Here is a 23,662-nt window from a genome sequence, read left to right on the forward strand (position 1 = left end):
TTTTTGGACTCTAGGATTTACTCTTCTGTCTCTCCAAATGGCTTTGGAATCTCTCCCCTGAGCTCAGATCAATGCCCAACTACGCTGGGTACATCCACATGGATCACCCTATACTTTTTTTTTTAAATACAAGAAAGGTACAGGTTGGTTTTCTTTCCCCATAATTAAATTTTCACAGCATCTCTCCAATCACAAGTATTACAAAAGAAAGTGAAAAAAATAACATTTTACAGATTTTAGACTTGTCTTCTGCATTTAGTTCAAATCTCACCATCTTCAAAAAACATTTCTCTTGCAAAACTCATCAGCTAAAAGTTCTATCCAGGCAGTAGGAAGATTGTCTTTGCTAGCCCATGGCAATTCTTCTCCCATTTTCCCTAACCAGTAAGGGCTGGACAGCAGAATGAGGCACAGATGGTGGGGGTGAGGGGAAGGGACACAAGGGCTAATTTCCCCTAGTACAAGATGGCATCTGAAGCTTGATGGACGAGCACAATTGGAGAGACTTGAGGAAGGGTCCAGGCCCTGAATTCAGTCGGAGTCACGGCTGGTAGTGGAGGAAGGGGAGGAGGAGTGTTGCCTGCCATGCTTGTGGTGTTTCTGCTTCTTTTTATGAGTGTTCTTCATTTTCTTCTGCATCCTTTTGTCTGTCACCATTCCTGGTCCTGCCATGCCAGAAGCCAATGGATTCACAGGATACATGCCAGGGGCAGGTGGTGGGTAGGGGCAGGGGTAGGGACCTGAAGGTTGGCATCCTGAAGACCCTGGTTGTGGCACAGGATGACAGGGCCCACAGGGGGAAAAGCTGGATTCCCCTGGGGTCCTCCTGGGGGAGTGGGAAGGGGGCCTGGAGGAAAGGTAGTGTTGGCAGGTGGTGGATGAGCAGGACTGCAACCGCCAGGGTGCTCAATGTCAGGCAGGTGTGGATGTGGCCCTGGCTGCCCAGCACTGGGATTTCACATGTTCAGGTGTTTCCTCCAGCTCAGGTCAACATACTCTACAGAGTATCACCCTATACTCTCTCATATATAATCGATCACCATGTCCTACTAAATTCTACCTCCAAAGTGGTTTTTACTTTGATAATTCTTCTCCAACCCTTCTACTCTCACCATTCAGAGCCTGATACTATAAAGCATCTAACTGGCCCCTCCTAAGTCCATGTTGCACACAGTAACCTGAGTGATCAATATTCAAATGTGGCCATGTCACTCCTTGTCATTAACACCTTTCAGTGTTATCCCACTGCCTAGAATCAAAACTCAGCTGTACTGAAAATTTGCAGATATTTTAAGGTAGCTCAATCAGCATCCAGTCCCGCCCACTAACAGCCTGACCTTCTTTCTATAGAGGCTGAGAAACTAAGAGCTGAATTCCCCACACTCTCTTGCAGCTCTCTGTTCAGCCTAAGAACTCAGTTTCTTCCTAGCAGTCCCACATAAGACTTAGGATAGAAGTGAGTAATGTGAGATGCTATCTGTGCTAGGAAGATGTAGTCTCTGGGCAGGCATGGCAGTGGAAGCATTGAGTTCTTCTGTAGCACCTGCCCAGGAGTTCCACTCCGAGAGTCATACGGGGTAGCAGGGTACATCTATGGCTGCTCTGTTCCTCACTGAACACCACCTTGCAACTCTCCCACAGATTTTGTAAGCTACCTAGTATCTAATAATAAACCCCTTCTGCTTAGAAGAATAGAAAGTTGACAAGGTTGTCTGAAACTAAGAACCCCAACACCCAGCTAACACTCAGTGCCTTCTGAGACTGAGCTCCTACCAATCCCTCAAGCCTCGTTCCTTCCCACTTTGTACTTTATAACTAAGACGGCTGTTTCCAGTCTCTGACTTTACTCATACTTTTCTTTTTGCTTTAAAGTTTCTACCTATATTTCTTCTCTTGAATACAGACTTACCCTTCAACATCCAGCCTACTGGATCACCAGGCTGGCTGAATGTTTCCTTAAGTGCCAAAGAATCTGGCAGTATCTCCTTCGCACATGTTGCACACTAAAGATAATGATCTACCTGTAGGTAGATCACACTAGGGACTACATCCTACCTCTGTAACCTCTGAGCCTATCCCCAGTGCTTACCATACAAAAGGTGATCAAAAAATGTTGACTGAATTGAATAAACCTAAATCTTCTTTAATCCCTGACTCTTACTCATAGTTCACCGCAGCTTTTTCTTGCGTTTCTACTTTCACTGAATTTGTAAGTGCCTCCCAATTTAACCTCTTCATCTAAACTTTCATTTCACCTATTAATAACCTCCAATAAACACCATGGCATTATAGGATGCCCTACTGTGAGCTCCAACTAAGCATGGCCAAAGCAGAAGGCATGTTTCCTTTTAGTACCTTGCTTATTATGACCATGAACAGACCCACCTTACTTGCTCACTAGTCTTCACATCCAACTTAACTTTTGTCTGTCTTCACCTTCAATGTGGGAAGGATCCAAACTGGTTACAGTGACAGACACTGCTGATTACTAACTCAAAAGCTATTCCTCGTCATTCTTCCTTGCCATCAAAACCATGCTTTTGTTCGGACATTTACCTTCTACTGGCCTGGAAGATGACAATTCCTCAGCCCCAGAAGGGTAAATCAAGATAATTCTCAATGCCTTAGCCAGTGATTAGAGAGAGGGTGTAAGCATGTGATCCGATGCTGGCCTGTTGGCTCTGAAGGGCACTGTACTGGACAGGCTTCTGAGAAAGATCATGCTCCTGAATAAAGAGAAAAGCATATGTACAAATCCTCCACCACCTCCTCCTCTGTGTTGCTTGCTGTGTGTATAAGAAATGTATGGAACTGCTACAGCCATCTTGTGACCAAGAGACACTGCCAACAGGATGAAGACATCTGAGTAGAAAGATGGAAACACCTGGTTTCTTAAGGATGTCACTGAGTCACAGACTCAGCCAACCCTGGAACTGCTGTATATTTGCTTTCAGATTATATGAGAAGTAAATGTTTCTGTCCAGACCAATTTTAGTTGAGTATTCTGTTAACTGAAGATGGAAACATTTTGACTAATACTGCTATACTCTTCCATATAACATTAAAACTCAATCTATTCCTCCTTACCTGTTCATCATAATCATTGATCTAAATTCTGGGAATCTTAGCTGGTTACTAGCCTTTTTCCATTTTCCTTATCTACCACAGCAATCATTTCTCATAGAGTTCTTTTCCTTCCAACTATAAACATATGACCATCCCTATGAAACATATATACAGGAATTTCAGCAAATCCACTCTAGTGAGGATGCCTGCACTGCTCCATTTCTGAACTCCATCTGATAATCTATTTTTTAGCCACAGCCTCTTTTCTTCCACCTTTCTCCTTTTTTATCCCAAGACTGTTCTTTCAATTTGTTGAAACCTCGTCCTTCATCTCTTCCTTTCTCCACTGAACCTGAAGCCCTTAGATGACTACTTAAAGCAGCAACTGACTTCTCTAGTCCTTTTATCTGAGTTACCAAATGTTTTCTGCATATCACCAATCCTAGGTACAACCGGAGAAAATTACACAACTGAGGCTCTTATACATCAATGATTTCCATCTTAGGTAGGTGCTCAGTGCAGCTAAACATGCTTTTTTCCCATGCCCTTTTCAGTGTTCTTTCTTAGTGGTCTCAGTACTCTCATGTCACAGTTCCACCCCCCCTTTTCAGCAGATAACCTTGACTTTACTTCTCAGAAAAAAACAGATGAGTTCTTTCAGCTTGATTTATTCACACCTACAAACCAACTCTATCTATTCTATATTCCTTTACCAGCAAATTCAGAGGGAAAACATCCTTTTTTATGTTCAACACTAATCTATCAGCTTTAAAAAAAAAAAAACAACACTGTGGTAAAATATATACAACATAAAACTGATCACTGCAGCCATTTCTAAGTGTACAGTTCTGAATAAATAAGTTTGTTCACACTGCTGGGCAACCATCACCACCATCCATCTCCACAACATTTTCACCTTCCTAAACTCTATACCCATTAAATGATAATTTCCTGTCCCCCTCTCCCTCTAGTCCCTGGCAACCACCATTCTACTTTTTGTCTTTATGAATTTGACTACTCCAGCTACCTCATATAAGTAGAATTAGAAAATATTTATCCTTTTGTGACTGGCTTATTTCACTTACCATAATGTCTTCCAAGTTCATCCATGCTGTAGTATATGTCAGAATTTCTTCCCTTTCTAAGGCTAAATGATATCCCATTATATGTGTATACCACATTTTACCTATTCATTCTTCCACTGATGGACACTTGGGCTGCAATCACCTTTTAGCTATTGTGATTAATGCTGTTATGAACACGGGTGTACAAACTTCATCAATATTCTCTTCATGCTTCAGTAGTCAGGCTTGCTCTTTTTAGCTCTCTTGCTTACTTTCTCTCTTTTTTTCAAACTCCCTCTTTACTGATTCCTTCCTGTGAGCCCATAAAATATACTCACATCTCTCATACCATCTCTATAAACATTCTCTAAATCACCCTAAAAACCTCCTTCCAATTTCAGCTCTTCTCTCGAAGCAGACACGACTGACCAGACTTATCTGGAGTCAGATATCCTTGTCCTGTTTCCCTACATTCACTGTAGATGGCAAGGTGTGATTCTGTTCTTAGTTATCCGAATAAGCTCAATAAAGGATTCACTCACTCCTACCGTGATGTATACATTTAGGTTCTAATTTCTGCATGGGGAAATTTTGATGATGATGACAGGTAAACATAAGAATACATTTTAAACTATCTTGTTTGATCTTTAAAAAAATTTTTTTCCAATCTCTTAAAAAAATTACCCTCAGGGAAAACTTGTAATGACAAGTAATCCTCCTTACATGCAGCTGGAAAAGAGCCAATGGTTAGTCGAGGTAATAATGAGAAGAACTCAAAGTTTCTTACATTGATGAATGAAGCATTGATGTAATCAGAATCTGGAACTCCTTCAACTGGTGTCAGATGGACTCGAGAGTGGTCATCTAGAAAAAAAAAATTTTTTTTTCAATTAAATTCAATTTTATTTTTCACTGGTCCCAACGCAACCAGGCCAGTTGTGACGATGTAGAACACACACCTGTATAAGCTGTCACTGCAGTACTATTACAGCAAAAATTCAAACATACCTCAACCATCATTACGGGACTAAGTTCAATAAACTAAGATATATCCATAATATGGAATAGTAAGCAGATGATAAAAAGGAAAGTGAATATTCCTGTTTCTTGACAATTGCCAATATATTAGCTTTGTTTTTATTTTACATTTCTTTATATTATAGTCGTTTCAGGTACACAACATTATAATTCAACATCTGTAATGACTACAGTGATTACCACAAGTCTAGCTACCATCCATGACCATGCAATAGGCCCCTCTCTTTCATCCATTTCACCCACGTTCAACCCCCTTCCCCTCAGATAACCAATAATCTGTTCTCAGAATCTATGAGCTTGTGTTTGTTTTGTTTTTTAGATTTCACATGAGTGAAATCATACAGTATTTATTTTTCTCTAATTTTCTAAGGTAAGAGCAATGTATACAGCATACCAGTTATATTAAAAAATATATACACATTTATACACAAATAAGATGACAAAAGTATCTGTAAATGGCTAGTACAGTGGTCTCTAATTATATTATGCACCCAAAAATACACCAGGACTTTTTAGAAGGATGAATTTTAAAAAAAGCAATTATAAAAATAAAGCAAAGTTCAAACATTTTGCTCGCATCCCACTGGATTATGCATATTCTATTCTGGAGGCCACTAGCCTAGAAAAATGCCCATTAAGTTATAGATAAACAGATTCATAATGACTAACTCTGGGAAGGAGTTATGAAGAGAACTCTAAATTGGAATTTCTTTGCAATAAGCAACAAAAAACTCCACAACAACCATGCACTTCCTATCTGGTCTTAGTGAAATTGTTCTCTTTAACCTCCTAGAAACTTTAGGCCTGCCACAAAAAACCTGGTTAAGTACCCCAACTGACTTGATAAGCACCTGGGGATGCCTGGGGAGCCATAAAGGCTCTTTCACTCTATTCTTATTACCCAAAGTTTTCACTCTATTCTTTTTTTTTCATTTATTTTTATTAGTTGGAGGCTAATTACTTTACAATATTGTAGTGGTTTTTGCCATACATTGACATGAATCAGCCATGGATTTACATGTGTTCCCCTTTCTGATCCCCCCTCCCACCTCCCTCCGGGTCTTCCCAGTGCACCAACCCTGAGTACTTGTCTCATGCATCCAACCTGGGCTGGTGATCTGTTTCACACTTGATAGTATACTTGTTTCAATGCTATTCTCTCAGACTATCCTACCCTCGCCTTCTCCCACAGAGCCCAAAAGTCTGTTCTATACATCTGTGTCTCTTTTTCTGTCTTGCATATAGGGTTATGGTTACCATCTTTTTAAATTCCATATATATGCATTAGTATACTGTATTGGTGTTTATCTTTCTGGCTTACTTCACTCTGTATAATGGGCTCCAGTTTCATCCATCTCATTAGAACTGATTCAAATGAATTCTTTTTAATGGCTGAGTAATATTCCATGGTGTATATGTACCACAGCTTCCTTATCCATTCATCTGCTGATGGACATCTAGGTTGCTTCCATGTCCTGGCTATTATAAACAGTGCTGTGATGAACACTGGGGTACAAGTGTCTCAGATCTGGTTTCCTCAGTGTGTATGCCCAGAAGTGGGATTGCTGGGTCATATGGCAGTTCTATTTCTAGTTTTTTAAGGAATCTCCACACTGTTCTCCATAGTGGCTGTACTAGTTTGCATTCCCACAACAGTGTAAGAAGGTGCCCTTTTCTCCACACCCTCTCCAGCATTTATTGCTTGTAGACTTTTGGATAGCAGCCATCCTGACTGGCGTGTAATGGTACCTCATTGCGGTTTTGATTTGCATTTTTCTGATAATGTCACTCTATTCTTATTACTAGTCTTCCCATGATCAATCACCAGATTCTTTCCATCCTCAGAAAACCCAACTACAGGTGCAGTTTCAGTTTATATCCCAAAAAATGCTATAAACACTCACAAGGCAAGATGTTTACATATCGATTTTTTTCCTTGTTCTCCTCCTTGGAGGCAGCTTCACAGGTGGCCTGGATAGGACAAGCAGGGAGAGCCTAAAAGGTTAAGAGAAATTACAGGAGTTATTCATAGGGATAAGCACCAGACATGCAAACCGCTGCACCATACTCTGACCTGGCAGCAAATTATACCTTTTCTTGGGGAGAAAAAATGTGCCCACATGGATAGCTGCAGCCTAATAAAGACAGTGCACCCCTCTTCTAAATAGCTTCTAAGCTACCTAGCATCTGAATGCCCCTTCCATTACTATAAACATGCTCTTTATATGATTTCTATGTGGTTAGGGGCCTATTACAATGCTGGATCAAAAGGTACCTCCCCACTTACTGTATATAGGAGTGGGGGGCATAACTGAAGGGATGGGCCATTTATACCCATGCTGACCACCATGCAAAGTTGAGATGAATTTCAAGAGTAATCCACACTGGAGGGGTCTGCATGTTCAGCTGGGTTAGGGGCCTGACAAGAAGGTATGGCAGCCCAGCCTCTAGCATCATGTGGATAAGGCTGGTGGGTGAGATGGCATTCACGGGGATGCAGCAGTTAGGATGCAGAGGACTTGGATGATGTAACATGGAATCCGCAGCAGTTTTGGAGCAAATGTAACTTAGCTGGCACTGGGAGGTATGGAACAAGTATAAATGGCCTGATATAAGATAGTCTGGATTGCATGAACTTGAGCAAACTGGGCAAAGTTTCTCATAAAATTGGGATAATAATATCTGCTACACAAGGAGTAAATAAGATAATCTCATCTCTGGCATAGAATAAGCATTCAATAAATTAGTTTTATAGGAGTAGAAAGCTAAACTTTATTATTTGAACTGTTTTCTTTTTCTATGTTCTATATATTCAAAACTAAGAAAGAAAAAAAAAAGAGTTTAAAATTATAACCTAGACAACCTTCCTGATAAGTGATTCAGAAATATGTTTTACAAGCCTTAAAAATATTCATATTCTTTAACCTAACAACTCTGGATCCTAGTCTAAATAAAAATCTCAATGCTCAAATTACTTAATCATTGTTTAGAATGACCCCAAACTGAAAACAACCTTAGTATTCAGCAGTAGGGGAATAGTTAAGTAAATTATGGTTCATGTGTTACTTTTCATTCATTCTTTCAACAAATATATAATGTGTACCTCTTAGGTACCAGGTTAGGTACAGAGCAAACAGTGGTAAATCAATCACATACACAGCTCTTGCTCTCATGAACAATGCAAACTTGTGGGTGAAAAATGGATATTAAATAAAACAAATATAAAGTTACATACCAAGGTATATGCAATCAAGGAACAGAATATTACTAGACAAAGAATCAAAAGCCCAAGAAATATCCCAGTACAGACTGAGGGTAGGTCTCTATGAGGAAGGATGAGTATGGAAAACAGTGTTCCAGGCACAGAGAAGAGCATGTGTGATGATGATCCAGAGGCAGGAGAATGCTTAGTTTGTGTGGGGAAATAAAGTGTCAATGAGGGTGTTAGGCAGAAAGTGTGGTTGGTGGGAATGGCAAGAGGAAGTGGGAGGAGATTAGTTTAACAAGGTTAGATCATGTATTTCCATGTAGGTCCTTTAATAGGAAGTCTGAGTTTTACTTTAACTGCATGAGGAAACCATTTAAAGTTTTTAAATTGCAGTTCATTCTACATGTTAAAGAACCACTCTGGCTGCTGCATGGAAAATGGGCTGGGAGGAAGGCAAGTATAGAACGTAGATAGATGATAGCACAAAGAAATTGTTGCATTTGCAATATAGCACACCGTTACTAGATTTAGAGATGGAATGAACAGAAGGTAAGTTGGGGAGAGAAAGAAACAGGAATGAAGGATGCTTGCAGGTTTCTAGCTTGGATAATAATAATAAAGATTAAATAAAGGAAATGCGAGCCTAAAAAGAATCAATTTTGTCAGACAGACACAAGACTTTTATGAAGGAGCAAATATATTTCCTGGGAACCAGCAGTATAGTGGTAGGAGAAACTAAGGTGAAAGACCACAAGATAACAAGAATCATCAAAGTCTCATAGTCCATCTACCTTCACTTACTCAAGAGATTTTTTTTTCACAGTTGAAACCCTAGAGGTCCTGCATGTTATTTTCCTAAGAAAAGCAATTTATTTAGACTCAGTGATGTCAACACATTAAAGCAGAAAAAAAGTTTCCTGGGCTGGAAGATAGGAACTTCCCAATTCACCCACAGTTTGCATTCTCTTCACTAAGATAGGCTAGATTTCCACAGGTTTCCACCTTGATGCAGGGTAGGATGAGACAAGATTTTAAAAGCCCTCACAACTAATCATAAGGCATTACTTTTCCTGTACATCTCTTGTCTAAAATGATGTAGAACAGATGCAGAGACAACAAGATTCTTGAAAATAATCCTAAAGGTCAGTAATGACAATGACCACATCTCAAGAGTCCTGTCAGCATCCCTAACTCCCCCAGTTTTGATGAAGAAAAGTCAGGTCTCCAGGTCAGCTGAGGCTCCAAAAAGGAAAGTTAGGGAGAAACAGGAGCCACTGTTTGACAAGAGAAAATAAAAGGTTTCCTTCAGAGAACAAGTGCTAGATGCAAAATGTTACACTAAAGAGCTGAGGTCAACAATGAAAACAAGGGGAATCCTACTTCTTTCAGTTTCTACTCTGACAATCCAAGCCTGGAGAGCTGGACAGATGCAGCTAAACCAGAGACTCTAAGATGTTAAATGCTCCACAAACAGGAGGTGGCATCAAAGACCATTTCATCCCTTGCTTCAGCTTTTACTGGATGCAAGGCTTTTTTTTTTTTTTTTTTTAGTGTCAGTTAAAAAAATTTTTTTCTTCAATTTTTACATTTATCTTTTAAAAAAGTATATCCACCACCCAATTTAACTTATAAAGGCGTTCTCTTTAGGTTCTTCCTCATCATGTCTTCTTCCTTCTCTCACAAGTAAATTTGGAATTTTGTATTTATTATCCCTTTGCTTTATTTGTATCCCAAACATTCTGTATCTGTAAAAAATATATTTTTTGTTGTTCAATCTATTTTTTCTTTTTTTTTTTAAATAAAAATGGAATGATTATCAGTGGTGACTTGCTTTTTTTGCCCAACATTACATTCCTAAGATTCACTCAGGTTGTTCCATGTAGTCGAAGTTCATTCATTTTAACTACTTGGTAGTCCTTCATATTTAGTCCATACCAACATTTATTTTTCGGTTCTCCTACTGATGAATATTTGGGTTGTTTACAGTTAACAATCTGCTTTGAGCACTAACTGTGTTTCCTCATGCACATGCGCATGAGTTTTAGATATGAGTATGAGTAACCTTACCAGAAGAGGCCAAATAGTTTTTCAAAGTAGGTATACCAATTCACACTCCCACCAGCAATGTGAAGTGTTCCAGCTGTTATGTATCCTCACCAACACTTGCTATTATAAGACTTTAAATGTATCAATATAGGTTTAATTTACATTTCTCTGATTATTATTAATTATTAACCATCTTTTCACAGTTTACTGGTTTTTCCCCTTCTGTGAAGAACCTAGTTGAGGGTTTCCCCATTTTTCTACCGGACTGTTTCTTACAAATTTGTAGGGAGTTCTTCATGTGTTCTGGATACTCAATATTATCAGTTGTGTTACAAGTTTGTTTTTTTTTTTTTAACAAGTTTGTGGCCTGTCCTTTCATTTTATGTTATCTATTTATAAAGAGAAATTCTGCATTTTAATGTAGTCAAGTTGATCAACCTTTCCCTTTATAAACATTTTAAATCTTAAGAATGCTTTCCTATGTGAGATCAAGGTATATTTTCCTACATTACTGTCTCCACATTTTGTCCTTTAAATTTCAGTGTTTACATCAACTGGGACAGATTTTTGGTATGAGACAAGAATTCAATTTCATTTATCCCTATGGGGTTCACCCAGTTGTCCGAGCACTGTTTACTGTAAAGACCCTCCTCTCCCCCTGTGAAACTACAACAGCATTTGTCACCAATATGTTTTCCTTTACACATGAATCTGCTTCTGGGTTCTCTATTTTATTCTGCTGGTCAATCCATTTATTCCAGTGCCAATACAAAACTGTCTTACTTACTAAACTTTATAATAATTCTTTATATCTGGTAAGGCAGGTCTCCTCACCTTGTTCTTCTTCTTCAGGAATGTCTTGGCTATTCTTGAATCTTTTCTCCTCCATATATATTTTAGAATCAGCTTGTCAAGTTCCACAAAAAACCTGTTGGGATTTTTATTGGAATTGCATTGAATCTATATATCAGTTTGAGGAGAATTGACAACTTTACAATATTGAGCCTTCTAATCCATCGATCTTATCTCTTTCACTAATTAAGGCTTTTTCCTTTAATGTTTTCAAACATTTTTATAATTTTCTGCAAATATTTTATAAATATTTTATTAAATTTATTCCTAGGTACTTCACATTTTGGATGTTACTATAAATGATATCTTTTAAGAAGTATTAGACTTCCTGATTGTGGTTTTATGTATAGAAATGCATTAATTGTTATGCTATTTTTGTATATATCAACCTTGTTAAAATAACATTAATTCTAATAATTTATCTGGTGAATCTCTGAATTTCTCTGGAACAATAATTTCCTCTGTGGGAAAAAAACAAACAAAACTGATTTGTCTCTTTCTTTCCAATCCTTCGTACCTTTCATTTCTTTTCTTGCCTTACTGTGCTGTCTAATATCTCTAGTATAGTACTAAATCTCATTCACTTTAAGTTTGAATCCCCTTCCAAATACCCTGACTCCTCACCAGTGTCTGAACACTCTGTTGCGATGGGGATCCTACTACTTTCCAAGGCAGTTCTCCTTATCTTGGAACAGTTTGGTTTAGAAGGACTTAACACCTCGATATACAATTTGTTTCATTTTCCCCTTGTACTGACTACTGTAAAACCCAAGTGGTCAGTTGGTGTGTTCTCTGTCCCTTAGAAATCCTGAACCCCCAATTCCCTGCTGAAACCTCAATTCCAAAGCTCCTGACTGCTACTGATAACTTCTGTAGCCTTTGGCTTTGATTCATTTATTTAGAGACAATTCATCCATGTAGAGGCTATTCTGCTTCTGATTCACTCAGATGCCACACAGTTCTGTTACCATATTACACATAAATGTGTCTTTACTTGGAAATTCAAGAATTAAGCTGTCTCTACTAAAGATGCAGGGTCCTGACTGGGTTGGGGGTGGGGTGATTCACATTTCACAAATCACAGATTTTGACCACCTCACTGACCCTCCAGTTCTTTTCCTCACTTATCCCTTTCACCTCAGGAGCTAACTAAATTCTATCTATTTAATAAACCTTAAACATGCTTTAAAGAAAGCTGAGCACCGAAGATTTGACGCTTTTGAACTGTGGTGTTGGAGAAGACTCTTGAGAGTCCCCTGGACTGCAAGGAAATCCAACCAGTCCATCCTAAAGGAGATCAGTCATGGGTGTTCATTGCAAGGACTGATGCTGAAGCTGAAGCTCCAATACTTTGGCCACCTGATGCAAACAGCTGACTCAGTGGAAAAGACCCTGATGCTGGGAAAGATTGAGGGCAGGAGGAGAAGGGGACGACAGAGGATGAGATGGTTGGATGGCATCACTGACTCAATGGACATGAGTTTGGGTAAACTCTGGGAGTTGGTGATGGTCAGGAAGGCCTGGCAAGCTGTGGTTCATGGGGTTGCAAAGAGTCAGACACGACTGAGCGACTGGACTGAACTGAAACATGCTTTAGGGACCTCAATAAGTGGCTTTTCAAACTCTTGCTTTAAAAAAAAAAAATCTGAATACTTCCTCCTGAGACAAATGCTGGTCAGTAAAAAAGTTCCAGCTTATAACTTTAGGACAAAGTTCCATTACCCATAACTTTCAACTGTGGTGGGGCTTCATAGAAATCAAAGGCCACACTCTCTGGTCTGTCAGATATCTGAAAACAGCTGTCATTTCCTATGCTTATTGTTTCTTCAGCTGTTCACCTCCATGGTCCAGTTTTTCTCTAAAACAAATTCCCACTTAATGTTATTCCATTTCACAGAGACCACAAGACTCTTGGCACAGCTCATGCTGGGTACACCAACTCTTTATTCTACATGCTACACATCCATTAAAGCATAATGGATATTATGCTAAAGCTAATAAGCTTGAATAGCTTTATTTACTATATTAAAAAATTTTTTTAAAGTCTGCTTGTAAAAATATTATCTAAAACTATGCTTGCTGTAAAAGAAAGCCAAATAGTTCAGTAGAAAGTGGAAGTTCCCTATCATCTTTCTTATCTTCTACCCATTCTTGTAGGCAACCACTGATTACAGTTAACAGTGATCCTTCAGACTTAAAAAAATTAAATAAAATAAATAAAAGTGTTAACACACTCACACACAGACATACATATGCTTTTTAAAGGAGATTATACCATGCGAAGTCCCCACAATAGTGATTTTTTTCCCCATATTTGTCTATGTTGACATTTATTTTAATGACAGTACAGAATTTCATAATAGATGAGAGAAATCATTTAGCCACTCGGCTATCTAATAAATACTTTTCATTTTACTTTCTTTGCTATTGTAAGTAATGCTATAATGAACATCCTTATAAAAATACATGTGTGGTTTTTCTGTTAAGAGTCTCATAAATTAGGTCAGATAGTATAAGCATTTGAAATTTGGTTGATACTGCCAAATCATCCTCCCAAAGCTCTATCAACTTAAACTCCTCCTACCTGTGTGTAAGACTGTCTTTATCCCCATACCTCTGTCCATATTTGATATCAATCTTTGAAAATTTTCAAATCTAACAGGCCCCCCAAAATGGTTCATTTTAATCTGGATTTCCTGATTACTAGATATAGCTGAGTTTATTTTCCTATGTTTATAGACCATTTGCTTTTCTTCCCTGAACTGCCGATTTTTCTCCTGAAACGTTTACTTTTTTCTCATAGGTTTGGAGAAATCTCTATATGTTATGGAAAATTCTCTGTATACCTGTGGCAAACAGTTTCTTCCAGCTGGCCACTTTTTTAAGGTGTCATTTTTAAGAGACACTTAACATTTTAATACATTTATTATCTTTCAATCTATTCCATTCGAGCTTCTGAATTTTGTGTTTTGTTTACAAAACACACTATGATTACAAGAATATTATTCTATGATAGTGAACACAAATTGGTGTGTTTGTCCTATGGTTATTTCTCCTCTTTCCTGTCAGGGCTGACCAATGCAAGCACAGTCACACCGTACCTACACTGTGCCACCTAGATTCTCTCTTCTAGGATTTTGAAACTCAGGAAGCAGCAGAGGCTTCCTTAGAGGGCCCAGAACCACCAAGATAGGATCTGCTCTGTCCAAGGGCTGGTTGTCTGTCTCATCTTTTGATTCTGCCAGCTTCCCCAGTATCTTCCCAATTGATGGTTTTAATTTTTTGCTTAATTGACATGACTTCTCTTGTTTTTAAACTCACTTAGCAGTTAGTAACAGAGGGTGGGGTTGTAAGTGAGAGACTGATGGGGGAAATGTGGGTGATGTGAACCTAATCACCAAGTTCAGATGAAGGGAAAGGAACTGTTAGTCAGTTTTCATTATGACAAGAGCAAGCCACTAATACCTCGTGGCTCTACAACAGTTGTTTCAGTTACTGCCTTGCGATCACCTGGGATGTGTTCCAGCTGATGGTGAAGAAATTTAGGGAGAGGGGAGTCCCAATTCAAAGGAGGCGAGAGACACTGAAACCAAGTAATAGAATTATTCCTAACAATTTTAGACAACAAAACAAGAGAAAGACCAGCTCCAACATCAAATATTCATCTCCAAAGATAGCATAAAACTCAGGGCCCTTCTATGACTGTGCTATGTATTTGCTGAACCAAAAGTTAAGGTTTCAGAATTTTACTGATTGCCAATGGAATTCACATCTTTCCTTGGTTGGTCATGTGAAAGACAAGGCTTTCAATTATCTAGTGAGATAATTATCTCTTCAATTATCAAGTGAGATAATTGAAATGATGCAAAAATGAAACAGAACAGTTGGAGAAAACCAACTTCTAAAAATTTCTATTATGCTCTTCACTGCATCCTGCTTTCATGATGAAAACTGCCCCATAACCCAGCTCTCATTGTTCATGGATAATCAGGATGCAAGCATAACACAATCTGGAGGAAATATACATAAAGAAGGTAGAAAAGCAAAGAACTAACACTCAGAATAAACTGCAGGAATTCACTGAGTTGGATCTTCAAAAACCATCGGATTAACTGTTGATATAGATTTTGAGGACATTAGATCAAGGAAGGATCTAATTCTAATTTTTGAATAGGGCCAGATTTCTAGTTATGGCATGGTTAACTGAACTTCTGCAGTTAGTGTACCTGCTTAGGAAATTGGCCACAATTCTAGTGGTGGAGTGGCCAGTGGGAACCTGGACTGAAAGCTGGGTTCAATGAAAAGCTAGAAAGCCCTTAGCACAAACTAGAGATCAGTGTTATAGGGGATCCAACAGGTTCAACCTTCTTTCTTACTGATATCTTCACCATGTCCTTAATGGGATCTATAATGCATGCCTTAATAGAGGGTGCACATTGGTGAGGAAAGCACCTGAATCTTTTAGAAGGAGGAACTGACACCAAAATGGGCTTCTTGATCCTAGTGAGATGAAAAAAGCTTCAGAGGCCACACCATGACCTCCAAAACAAATGCAAGCTGCTGGAGTAATAATCTCCCTTTATCAAAAGGCTAGGTCCGAGGCAAGTCACAGAGATCCTAACTGCTACAGGAGACTTAAAAGTTGTGGGTAACAATGAGATAACCCATTTACATGTGTGAGTTTAGTGATGGCATGAAGCAAGTGCTCTGTAACTGCTAGTATTAACTATTCTGATGCTTCCTATTACTCCCCATGTAAGTTACCAAATAGATGAGATGACAGCTTTTAGGGACGTCAGTATAATAGCAAACACAAATCATGTGGAGCTGCAGACTGCAGTTGCTTTTCCATGTGTGCTCGCCTTCCTAAAGGTTAATACAACCCCTGGTACCTGGAATTTCACTATTAATAAGGCAGGTGTACTTATTTTTTCCTCTACGATGCAAAGACTACATGACGCAGTTCCCCTCCTCATGGCAGGAGCAGCTTTCAGTGATCAATCATCCTGACCTCTCTGCTGTGAGCTGGTTCACTGAGGTTTTGTCTTAGTTTCATAGGACATCACCCTGACAACTATGCTGGTAAGAAGCTAACAGAACTTGAAGAACAGGATATTATGTATCTTAGACGTACATGATAGACATAAAAATAAAAATATAGTGTCTTGCCACCTAGGCCAAGTTTTCTGAAAGTCAAAGGCCCATAGCACGTCACCGTCCTTGCCCCTGTGCCTCCAACCTCCGCCCACTTCAAGGAGGAGGAGTGATGCTTGCTGGGCCATTGCAGATTTTGGAGACAACACATCTCATGCTGGTGTCCTGCTCTGACTCATTTGTTGAGTGATCTGAAAAGAGAAGGCTTTCTAGCTGATCCAGGCCAGAGAAATGAATTCTGGTAGATTTTGGGGGCCCTAAGCGTCTCTGGGTAAAGCTGAGCAGGAGAACTGTAATGAAAAAACCTCAGAATTTGGGGACAAGATCCTGATCCTGTCAGCAACATCATGCTCCTAGTTTAGCATTGGGCTCTGGTAATGATGTAAGCCTGGCCATGGGACACTAGATATCCATGACTTTAACTGCTCATTATAAACTTAGTGTTGCTCAGTCGTTCAGTTGTGTCTCTTTGGCAACCCCGTGGACTATAGCCCACCAAGCTCCTCTGTCCATGGGATTTTCCGGGCAAGAATACTGGAGTGGGGGGACTTCCCTGGTAGTCAGTGGCTAAGATTCCACACTCCCAATGCAGGGAGCCTGGGTTTGATCCTGGTCAGGGGACAAGATCCCACATGCCACAATTAAGAGTTCCCACGCCACAGCTAAAAAGATCCTGCATGCTACAATGAAGATCAAATATTCTGCATGCTGCAACCAAGACCTGACACAGCCAAATAAAGCAAAATAAAAAAAGAACACTGGAGTGGGTTGCCATTTCCTTCTCCAGGGGATCTTCCTGATTCAGACACTGAACCCACGTCTCCTGCATTGGCAGGCTGATTCTTTACCACTGAGCCACCTGGGAAGCCCAAACTTAGTATTATGTAAGTCTATAAGCTCTAAATTGGGAAATGTCCAGAATTCAGCTGAAATTGATGTGTACAGAACACATGCCACACACCCACTCCTTCAATAGACTCCACTGACTTCCTGATGATACTAACAGTTGACTAAAGGAGAAAAAAGTCCAGCCTAGTGTACAAATGGCTCTGTGAGTCACGCTAGCCCATTCTGGAGGTAGACTGCTATGGGATAATCTACTTAGGTATCACTCTGAATAAAAGAGAAATTCACCTGGTGAACAGAACTTCAAGCAAGGTATCACACTATCCACTTCACTGGATATCAAGATCTAAGCTGACCCCTGGGTAGCAGATAACTGGGACAAGAAAGACAGGAAATAGATATTACGCTCCCTGTGTATGCTCACCAGATGGCACTCACTGCAAGAAGCCAAGAGATGCTGATCGGCTCTTTCCCTCACCACCCCAACTGCACATATGTGGCCACGGTGGCACAGCAACTGGCTGTCACAATACCTATCTGAACTTGCCTACTGTGCCTCTGAGGAACGCCACCTCTACCCAGATATTTGTTACGGGATCTCAGGGAATTATCTCCAAACAAAGAACTCATTTCACAGAAAAAATATGGCTACAAGGTTACATACTCATTACTCAGAAGTAGCTTACACCACAGTTACAAAACAACAGAATGCCTACTGGAGACCTAGCTATAGTGTTGAGGCTAGGGTGCTATCTTGTGGGATAAGGTGAAATGTTCTTAATCAACAATGAGTATTAAATGGTGGTGTTCTTCTAACAGCCAGAAAAAGGGGTCCAAGTTATTACTTAACTCTTCCATGGTAAATGGTCTTCTGCTTCACCTCTTGCTTCCCTCCCATCTATTCTCCAAATTGTAGCTAGTGATTTTCTCAGACTGTAACTCTGACCACATCACTCTCCACTCCAAGCCCTTTAGTGGTGGAGCAAATATGAGTGGTGACCTACCCACCCAATAATCATTCCTCTTTTCCTCCTTGCTACAAGAGCTCCCATTCTATGGGTTATCCACCCATCTACATGACACAGGAATAATATGGATTGGTCTCCACCAGCTGTAGTAAGTCTATTTCTCCCTTGCCTGTGACTAGTTTATGAAAGAATATGTAACCAGGTAAGTCCCCAGAAGCTTTTGGGAAAGTTTTCCTCACTAATAAAAGGAAACACACAGGAAGAAACACTCACCCTTTTCCCCCTGGAACTGTTTATCTCCATTTGTGCCTACAACTAGGGCAACCATTACTTTTGGCTGGGGGGGGGGGGGGGGCTGTGTTGCATGGTTTATGGGATCTTAGCTCCCCAACCAAGGACTGAACCCAGGCCCTCAGCACAGAACATGCAGTGTCCTAATCACTGGATCACCAGGGAATTCCCGGGGAAGCCATTTTGGCATCATGAGGGGACCCAGCCAAAGAAAGAGGGCTGACACATGGCTGAGTGGAAAGGTATAAATAAGACTGAGAGTTCAGCAATGCCCAGGCTGATGAATTAGCCAATTCTGGAAAGTTCAGCAATGCCCAGGTTGATGAATTAGCCAATTCTGGAACTGTTTTTGTGTCCTCAAATCCACTTCCGTCTCCCTAATCATTACCACTTTACATCCATCTGATCAGCACCTCTGGTCTAACTGTTGCAGCCCCTAACTGTATTTCCTGTTTCTATCCTGGTCTCCCCATTTTCTTTTCTATCCTGGCTATTCCCTAACCACCAGTCTGAGTCATTTTTTTCAAAATATAAACCTGGCTGGTCTGTGGCTTTCCACCTCCCTCATGACAGTCTACAGGATCTACAGTCTGGCTCAGTCTTCTACATTTTCATCTCCCTCAAGTCTCTGCCTTTCAGCCACTCACAGCTTTCATTATTCTTTGAATGTGTCTTCCCTCACCCACCGTCACTACCAACAGATTGATTCTGATATTCCCAGTACCTGGAATGTTCCCCATCTGCCTTTCCCCAATGCCCTTGCCTATGAGTGGGTCTCAATTAAAACATTGTTTTTTTTTTTAAAGTAAATTCTGAATTAGTGGACTGGGATCAGCAACTGGTAGATTCACAAACATGGTCTGCTTTCTTGAGGGAGTTATAAAACATACAAATGTAAATGCTACCCAAGATGAGGCCTGTGCCCTGCAATCTGCCATGGTCCTCATTTTCCACAATTACTTCCTCCTATTGTCTACTCAAGATACCCTGGGAGCCCTTGGCTCTAGACTCTAAAGGCTATACCTCTTAATATAGGTTCCCATGCCTCAGCACTAGTTCTTCATGTCCTCCAGTTCTTCATGTTCTATACTCTGTTTGAACTTACACACCAAGTTCCCTGAATGCAGGGACTATCTGCTTTTGCTCCCCTTGAAAAACCCTGGCACCTCACATATGTTAGATTCTGGATAAGTAAACAAAAGTAACAGACGCAATGATGAATGAATGGATAGATGGGTAGATGAGGGAGGCAAGGCAATTTTTTTTTTTTCATTTCCTGTCCATGATCACATAGGAAAGAAGTCAGATGAACCTGGTAAAAATTTCACACCTCTGAACCCATTAGAAACCTGTTTTCTACCCCATCACTCAAAAGGCTTGACCTTAGGTCTGCCTTTCTCCCTGCTGACACACCAGCCTCAGCAAAGAACTCACGTTGAATTCCTCTCTGAAGAGCTTATTGTCATCAGCCATTCTCCGGTTAATCTCCTCTTCCAGCTTGTCCACAGGCAGGGGCGGATACTTCCTGTTGGTGCTTGGGGACCTGGCCAGAAGTGGTACGCTCTGGGGTTCTGCAGTGCATAAGGGGGAAGGTTGGTCAGGTGCCTTTGGGACACAGCCTTTCTCTGGAGACCAAATTATGGGCTTGAGCTTATGGGCCAGGCATTAAACACTAGTGCTGCTCTCAGTTCTTTTTTTCTTTTAGGATAGGGAAACTCCTATTTTCTTGATTTTTCTTCTCCATGAAAGTCCCCCATGTCATTCAGGGGTGTCTTACCCACATCCTCAGTGCGGCCATTGGATAAGCGGAAAGAATTGGAATGGCTCCCAGCTTGCTTGTATTTCTTAAACCTAATGAGAAAATGTTCACAGTGAAACACTAAGCATGGAGTCAGAGAGACCAATCACCGGTTTGTAGTTCCACTTATCAATTCAGCCTTTACACACTGAGGCAGCTCCAGTGGAGATGGAGCACCTCGGTGTGCTCCTGCTGAGCACACTACAATTCAACCCAGGAGACCCCACAGGATGTTCTCGTTGGAATGGCTCCTCTGCACAGTTCCAGTTCCAGGATTTGCTGCAAATCACAGGTAGAGACACTGGGTAGGATATGTGGGTATAATAAAGTGGAGGGAGATAAAAGAGTATCAAACAAAAACCCTGGTACTTTCTGGGTGTAATAAGAGAGAAACTCAGAGCTTCAGACTTGTTGGCACAGGTCTGGCCACAAGTCTCCTCCAGAAAGATAGGAGACACAAGACAAACTATAGGGGTGTACGCGGTTCCCCTCTCTTTATCCATACAGAAGAACAGAGGGAGCCCAGAGCAGCTTAAGCCAAAAATAAGGACAGAGTTAAACTCAGTCAGGGCAGGGACTCCAGTAGGAAAAGAACAAATGTACCTCCCACTTCCCTCCCTTGGGTTTCCCTTCCTGGCTTTTGCTCCCTGTTTGAGGAGTATCATCTAGAAGACCCTGGAAGAAAGTCAGGAAGAGGAACCCTGTTGCTTACATGGTTCCGTTCAGCATGCTGAGTCAGGGGCCCTAGAGGGGTTTGGGGTCAAAGCCCCAACAAGAAATAAAGTAGACCTTTACTGAACACATAATTTCCACTGGGGTGCTTTCAGGGGTTGTTTCAATAGGGCTAGATCTGAAGACCTTAAAATGCCGATCAGTAACAACAGACTGTGGCATCTTCCCTCAAGCTCTAAACCACAGTCCTGGGCTTTAGGATGAACTGGAGTTGAAGGACTGGACTTGGGACAGATGGAAGCAAAAGGAAGGGGCTGGGTTTTAAGACTATATAAAATTTTAAAAACATTTTTAAGCAGAATTTTAATCTTAGGAACGCTACCATGAGTCATTCCCTCTATCCCATTCATTGTCCTTATCCTACTGTCTTTTGGACTTGTGGGCTTATCCAGAACCGGGGGTACTGAAACAGAGTCCACAAGAATGCAGAAGCATCAGCATGCTCACCTTAACATGTACAAAACTATGATAATAAACACGATCACTAGCAGAGAGGACAGGGCCACCATCACTGCAATAATTGGCGTCTCATCTGAAATCAAGAGAACAAAACATGTTGTTAACCACTGTAGGTAATGGAAGGCTTGAGTCTGCTGCTCAGGGAAACACTCAGATGAGGAAGAACAACTCTTCCAAATGCTTATGTATTGACAGATGGCTGGGCACGGGGAGGAAAAGAGGGAGAAAAGAAAAGAGTGCCAGCCCAGGGTTACTGGGTGAAGAGGAGGGTAGAGCAGGGTAAAGGCCTAGGGTGACATGCCCACCCGACCTGACTTATCATATGTTATGTTTAGTCTCCGTTTTCCTACATTAGAATGAAAGTTCTTTGAAGGCAGAGACTGCTTCTTTCATTGCTACAGAGCCTAAGACAAAACCAGCGCTCCACATGTAAGAAATACTCAAATATTTTAAAGCATGAACACATCCAATCCTGATAGCAAGCTGGGGTTTAGGCCCAACAGTGTACTTTCTCCCAGGCTCAGTGGGCTCCATGAAGATGGGAGAGAAAGGAAAAAGGACAATTTTCCTACCATAAATGCAAATAGTTTCCTGGAACAGAGAATATTGTTCCTGATTAAAGCAAGGAGACATTATTGGATCTTTAAGCACTGTGTGTCTAAAACTGCTGGTTATTCTTTGCTACCTCTTTCCACAGTCATCGTTTTCTACCTCTTTCCACCAGGACCCCAACTACAGCAACATCTGGCCTGGAGGAGATACAGAAACTCTGCCCCCCATTCCACAGGGCCTGGCTTCCTTTCCACCCATAATGAGCCTCACCCTCCTCCTGCACTTTCATGCCCTGCCATGAACTACACGACCAGCATGAATTTGTAACTATCTTCACCATTTTCCACCTTTTCTAGCAGTATCACTTTCTGCCCTCTGCAGCAGATCCCTCCATGTAAAAGTCAATCCTGTCACATGTGGTCTGTATTACATCTGTTACTGTCACCTCAAATATCTGTCTTCTTGATCTCATTGATCTTCTTCCTACCACCAACAGCCAGTCCCATGTCTCTCTTCACAGTTAGCTTCTCACAACAGTTATCTTATAAAACAGTTGTCTTCTCTAACCTCTTACCTCTGGGTACTCCACACTGTTTTGCTCTGACACCTACCCTGAGTGCACCCTTTAAATTCCTCATGAAGGACACCAACAAATAGCATGTTGCCGAATCCAACGGAAACATTCCCACCCTCATCTGATTCAACCTCTTACTAGCATTCATCCAAAAAATACTTATGGACCCACACTGTATGCCAGACACTGTTCCATTCACTGGGAATAGAGAAGTGATTAAACAGACAACTGACAAGAGAGCTGACATTCTGGGGGAAGAAGGAGAAAACTGATCATAAACAATTTCAGAGATAAGATACATGATAAAAAGAAGGGTAAGGGAATACAGAGTGATGGGCTTTGGGAGAGGGCAGTGGCTGGCTAAATTAGAGTAGTCTTGGAAGGTCTGAAGTAGTTATACTGAGCAGAGGTGTAAATAATGTGAAGAAGTGTATCATAAAAAGGTCTGTGCAAAGAGCTTTCTAGGCCCAGGGACTAGTGAGCGTAAGAGTCCTTAACAGTTTGGTGGGTTCAAGAAAGAGCACAAAGACCAGTTTTGGTACAAGATGTGGCTAGAGAGGTGGGCAGGAATGAGAAGACTTTGCACTCCATGGTAATGAGTGTGGATTTAATTCTGAATGTGACGAGAAACACTATGCGACTGGAGGGGTTTGAACAGGGGAGATATATAAACAGACTTACATTCTTAAAAAGATCAGGTAGTCAAACTAACTTGTAAGTAGCAGTCTTAATGTAGGAGGTAACCCAGGAGAATGTGGTGTCATGAAAGCCAAGAAGAGTTTTTCAAGATGGTGGGAGTAATCAACTCAGTCAAATACTATAGACAGATTAAGTAGGATGAAAACAGAGAAGTGAAACTTAATTTGACAAGAGGGCAGTTATTGGTAACCTTTTCAAAAGACTGGTTTCAGTTAAGTTATTGAGAAAGCCCAAATGGAATGAAATAAAGATGGAAAGAAAAGACAGTGAGACACCGATTCCTTATCTGAGGTGAGGACGTTCATCATCAAGAGA

The 23,662-nt window shown here is 40.6% G+C and overlaps 1 protein-coding gene across 5 annotated transcripts in view; it reads right to left on the minus strand.

The window, feature by feature from the left end:
- The window catches only part of PTPRA (protein tyrosine phosphatase receptor type A), a 164,297-nt gene that overhangs the window by 24,016 nt on the left and 116,619 nt on the right, over positions 1 to 23,662 (minus strand). For 4 of the 5 annotated variants that reach the window (XM_043885156.1, XM_043885155.1, XM_043885154.1 and 1 more), the window contains 5 exons: positions 21,511 to 21,595; positions 20,311 to 20,384; positions 19,968 to 20,104; positions 7,073 to 7,163; positions 4,918 to 4,994 (listed from right to left, as the gene is read on the minus strand). In XM_043885156.1, the coding sequence (XP_043741091.1) occupies positions 4,918 to 4,994; positions 7,073 to 7,163; positions 19,968 to 20,104; positions 20,311 to 20,384; positions 21,511 to 21,595 (464 nt within the window). Of the gene's footprint in view, positions 1 to 4,917; positions 4,995 to 7,072; positions 7,164 to 11,256; positions 11,351 to 19,967; positions 20,105 to 20,310; positions 20,385 to 21,510; positions 21,596 to 23,662 lie in introns of those variants that run through there. The other variant, XM_043885159.1, reaches the window with a different exon arrangement.

Source organism: Cervus elaphus, chromosome 23, assembly GCF_910594005.1.
Source record: "Cervus elaphus chromosome 23, mCerEla1.1, whole genome shotgun sequence".
Taxonomy (NCBI): Eukaryota; Metazoa; Chordata; class Mammalia; order Artiodactyla; family Cervidae; genus Cervus; species Cervus elaphus.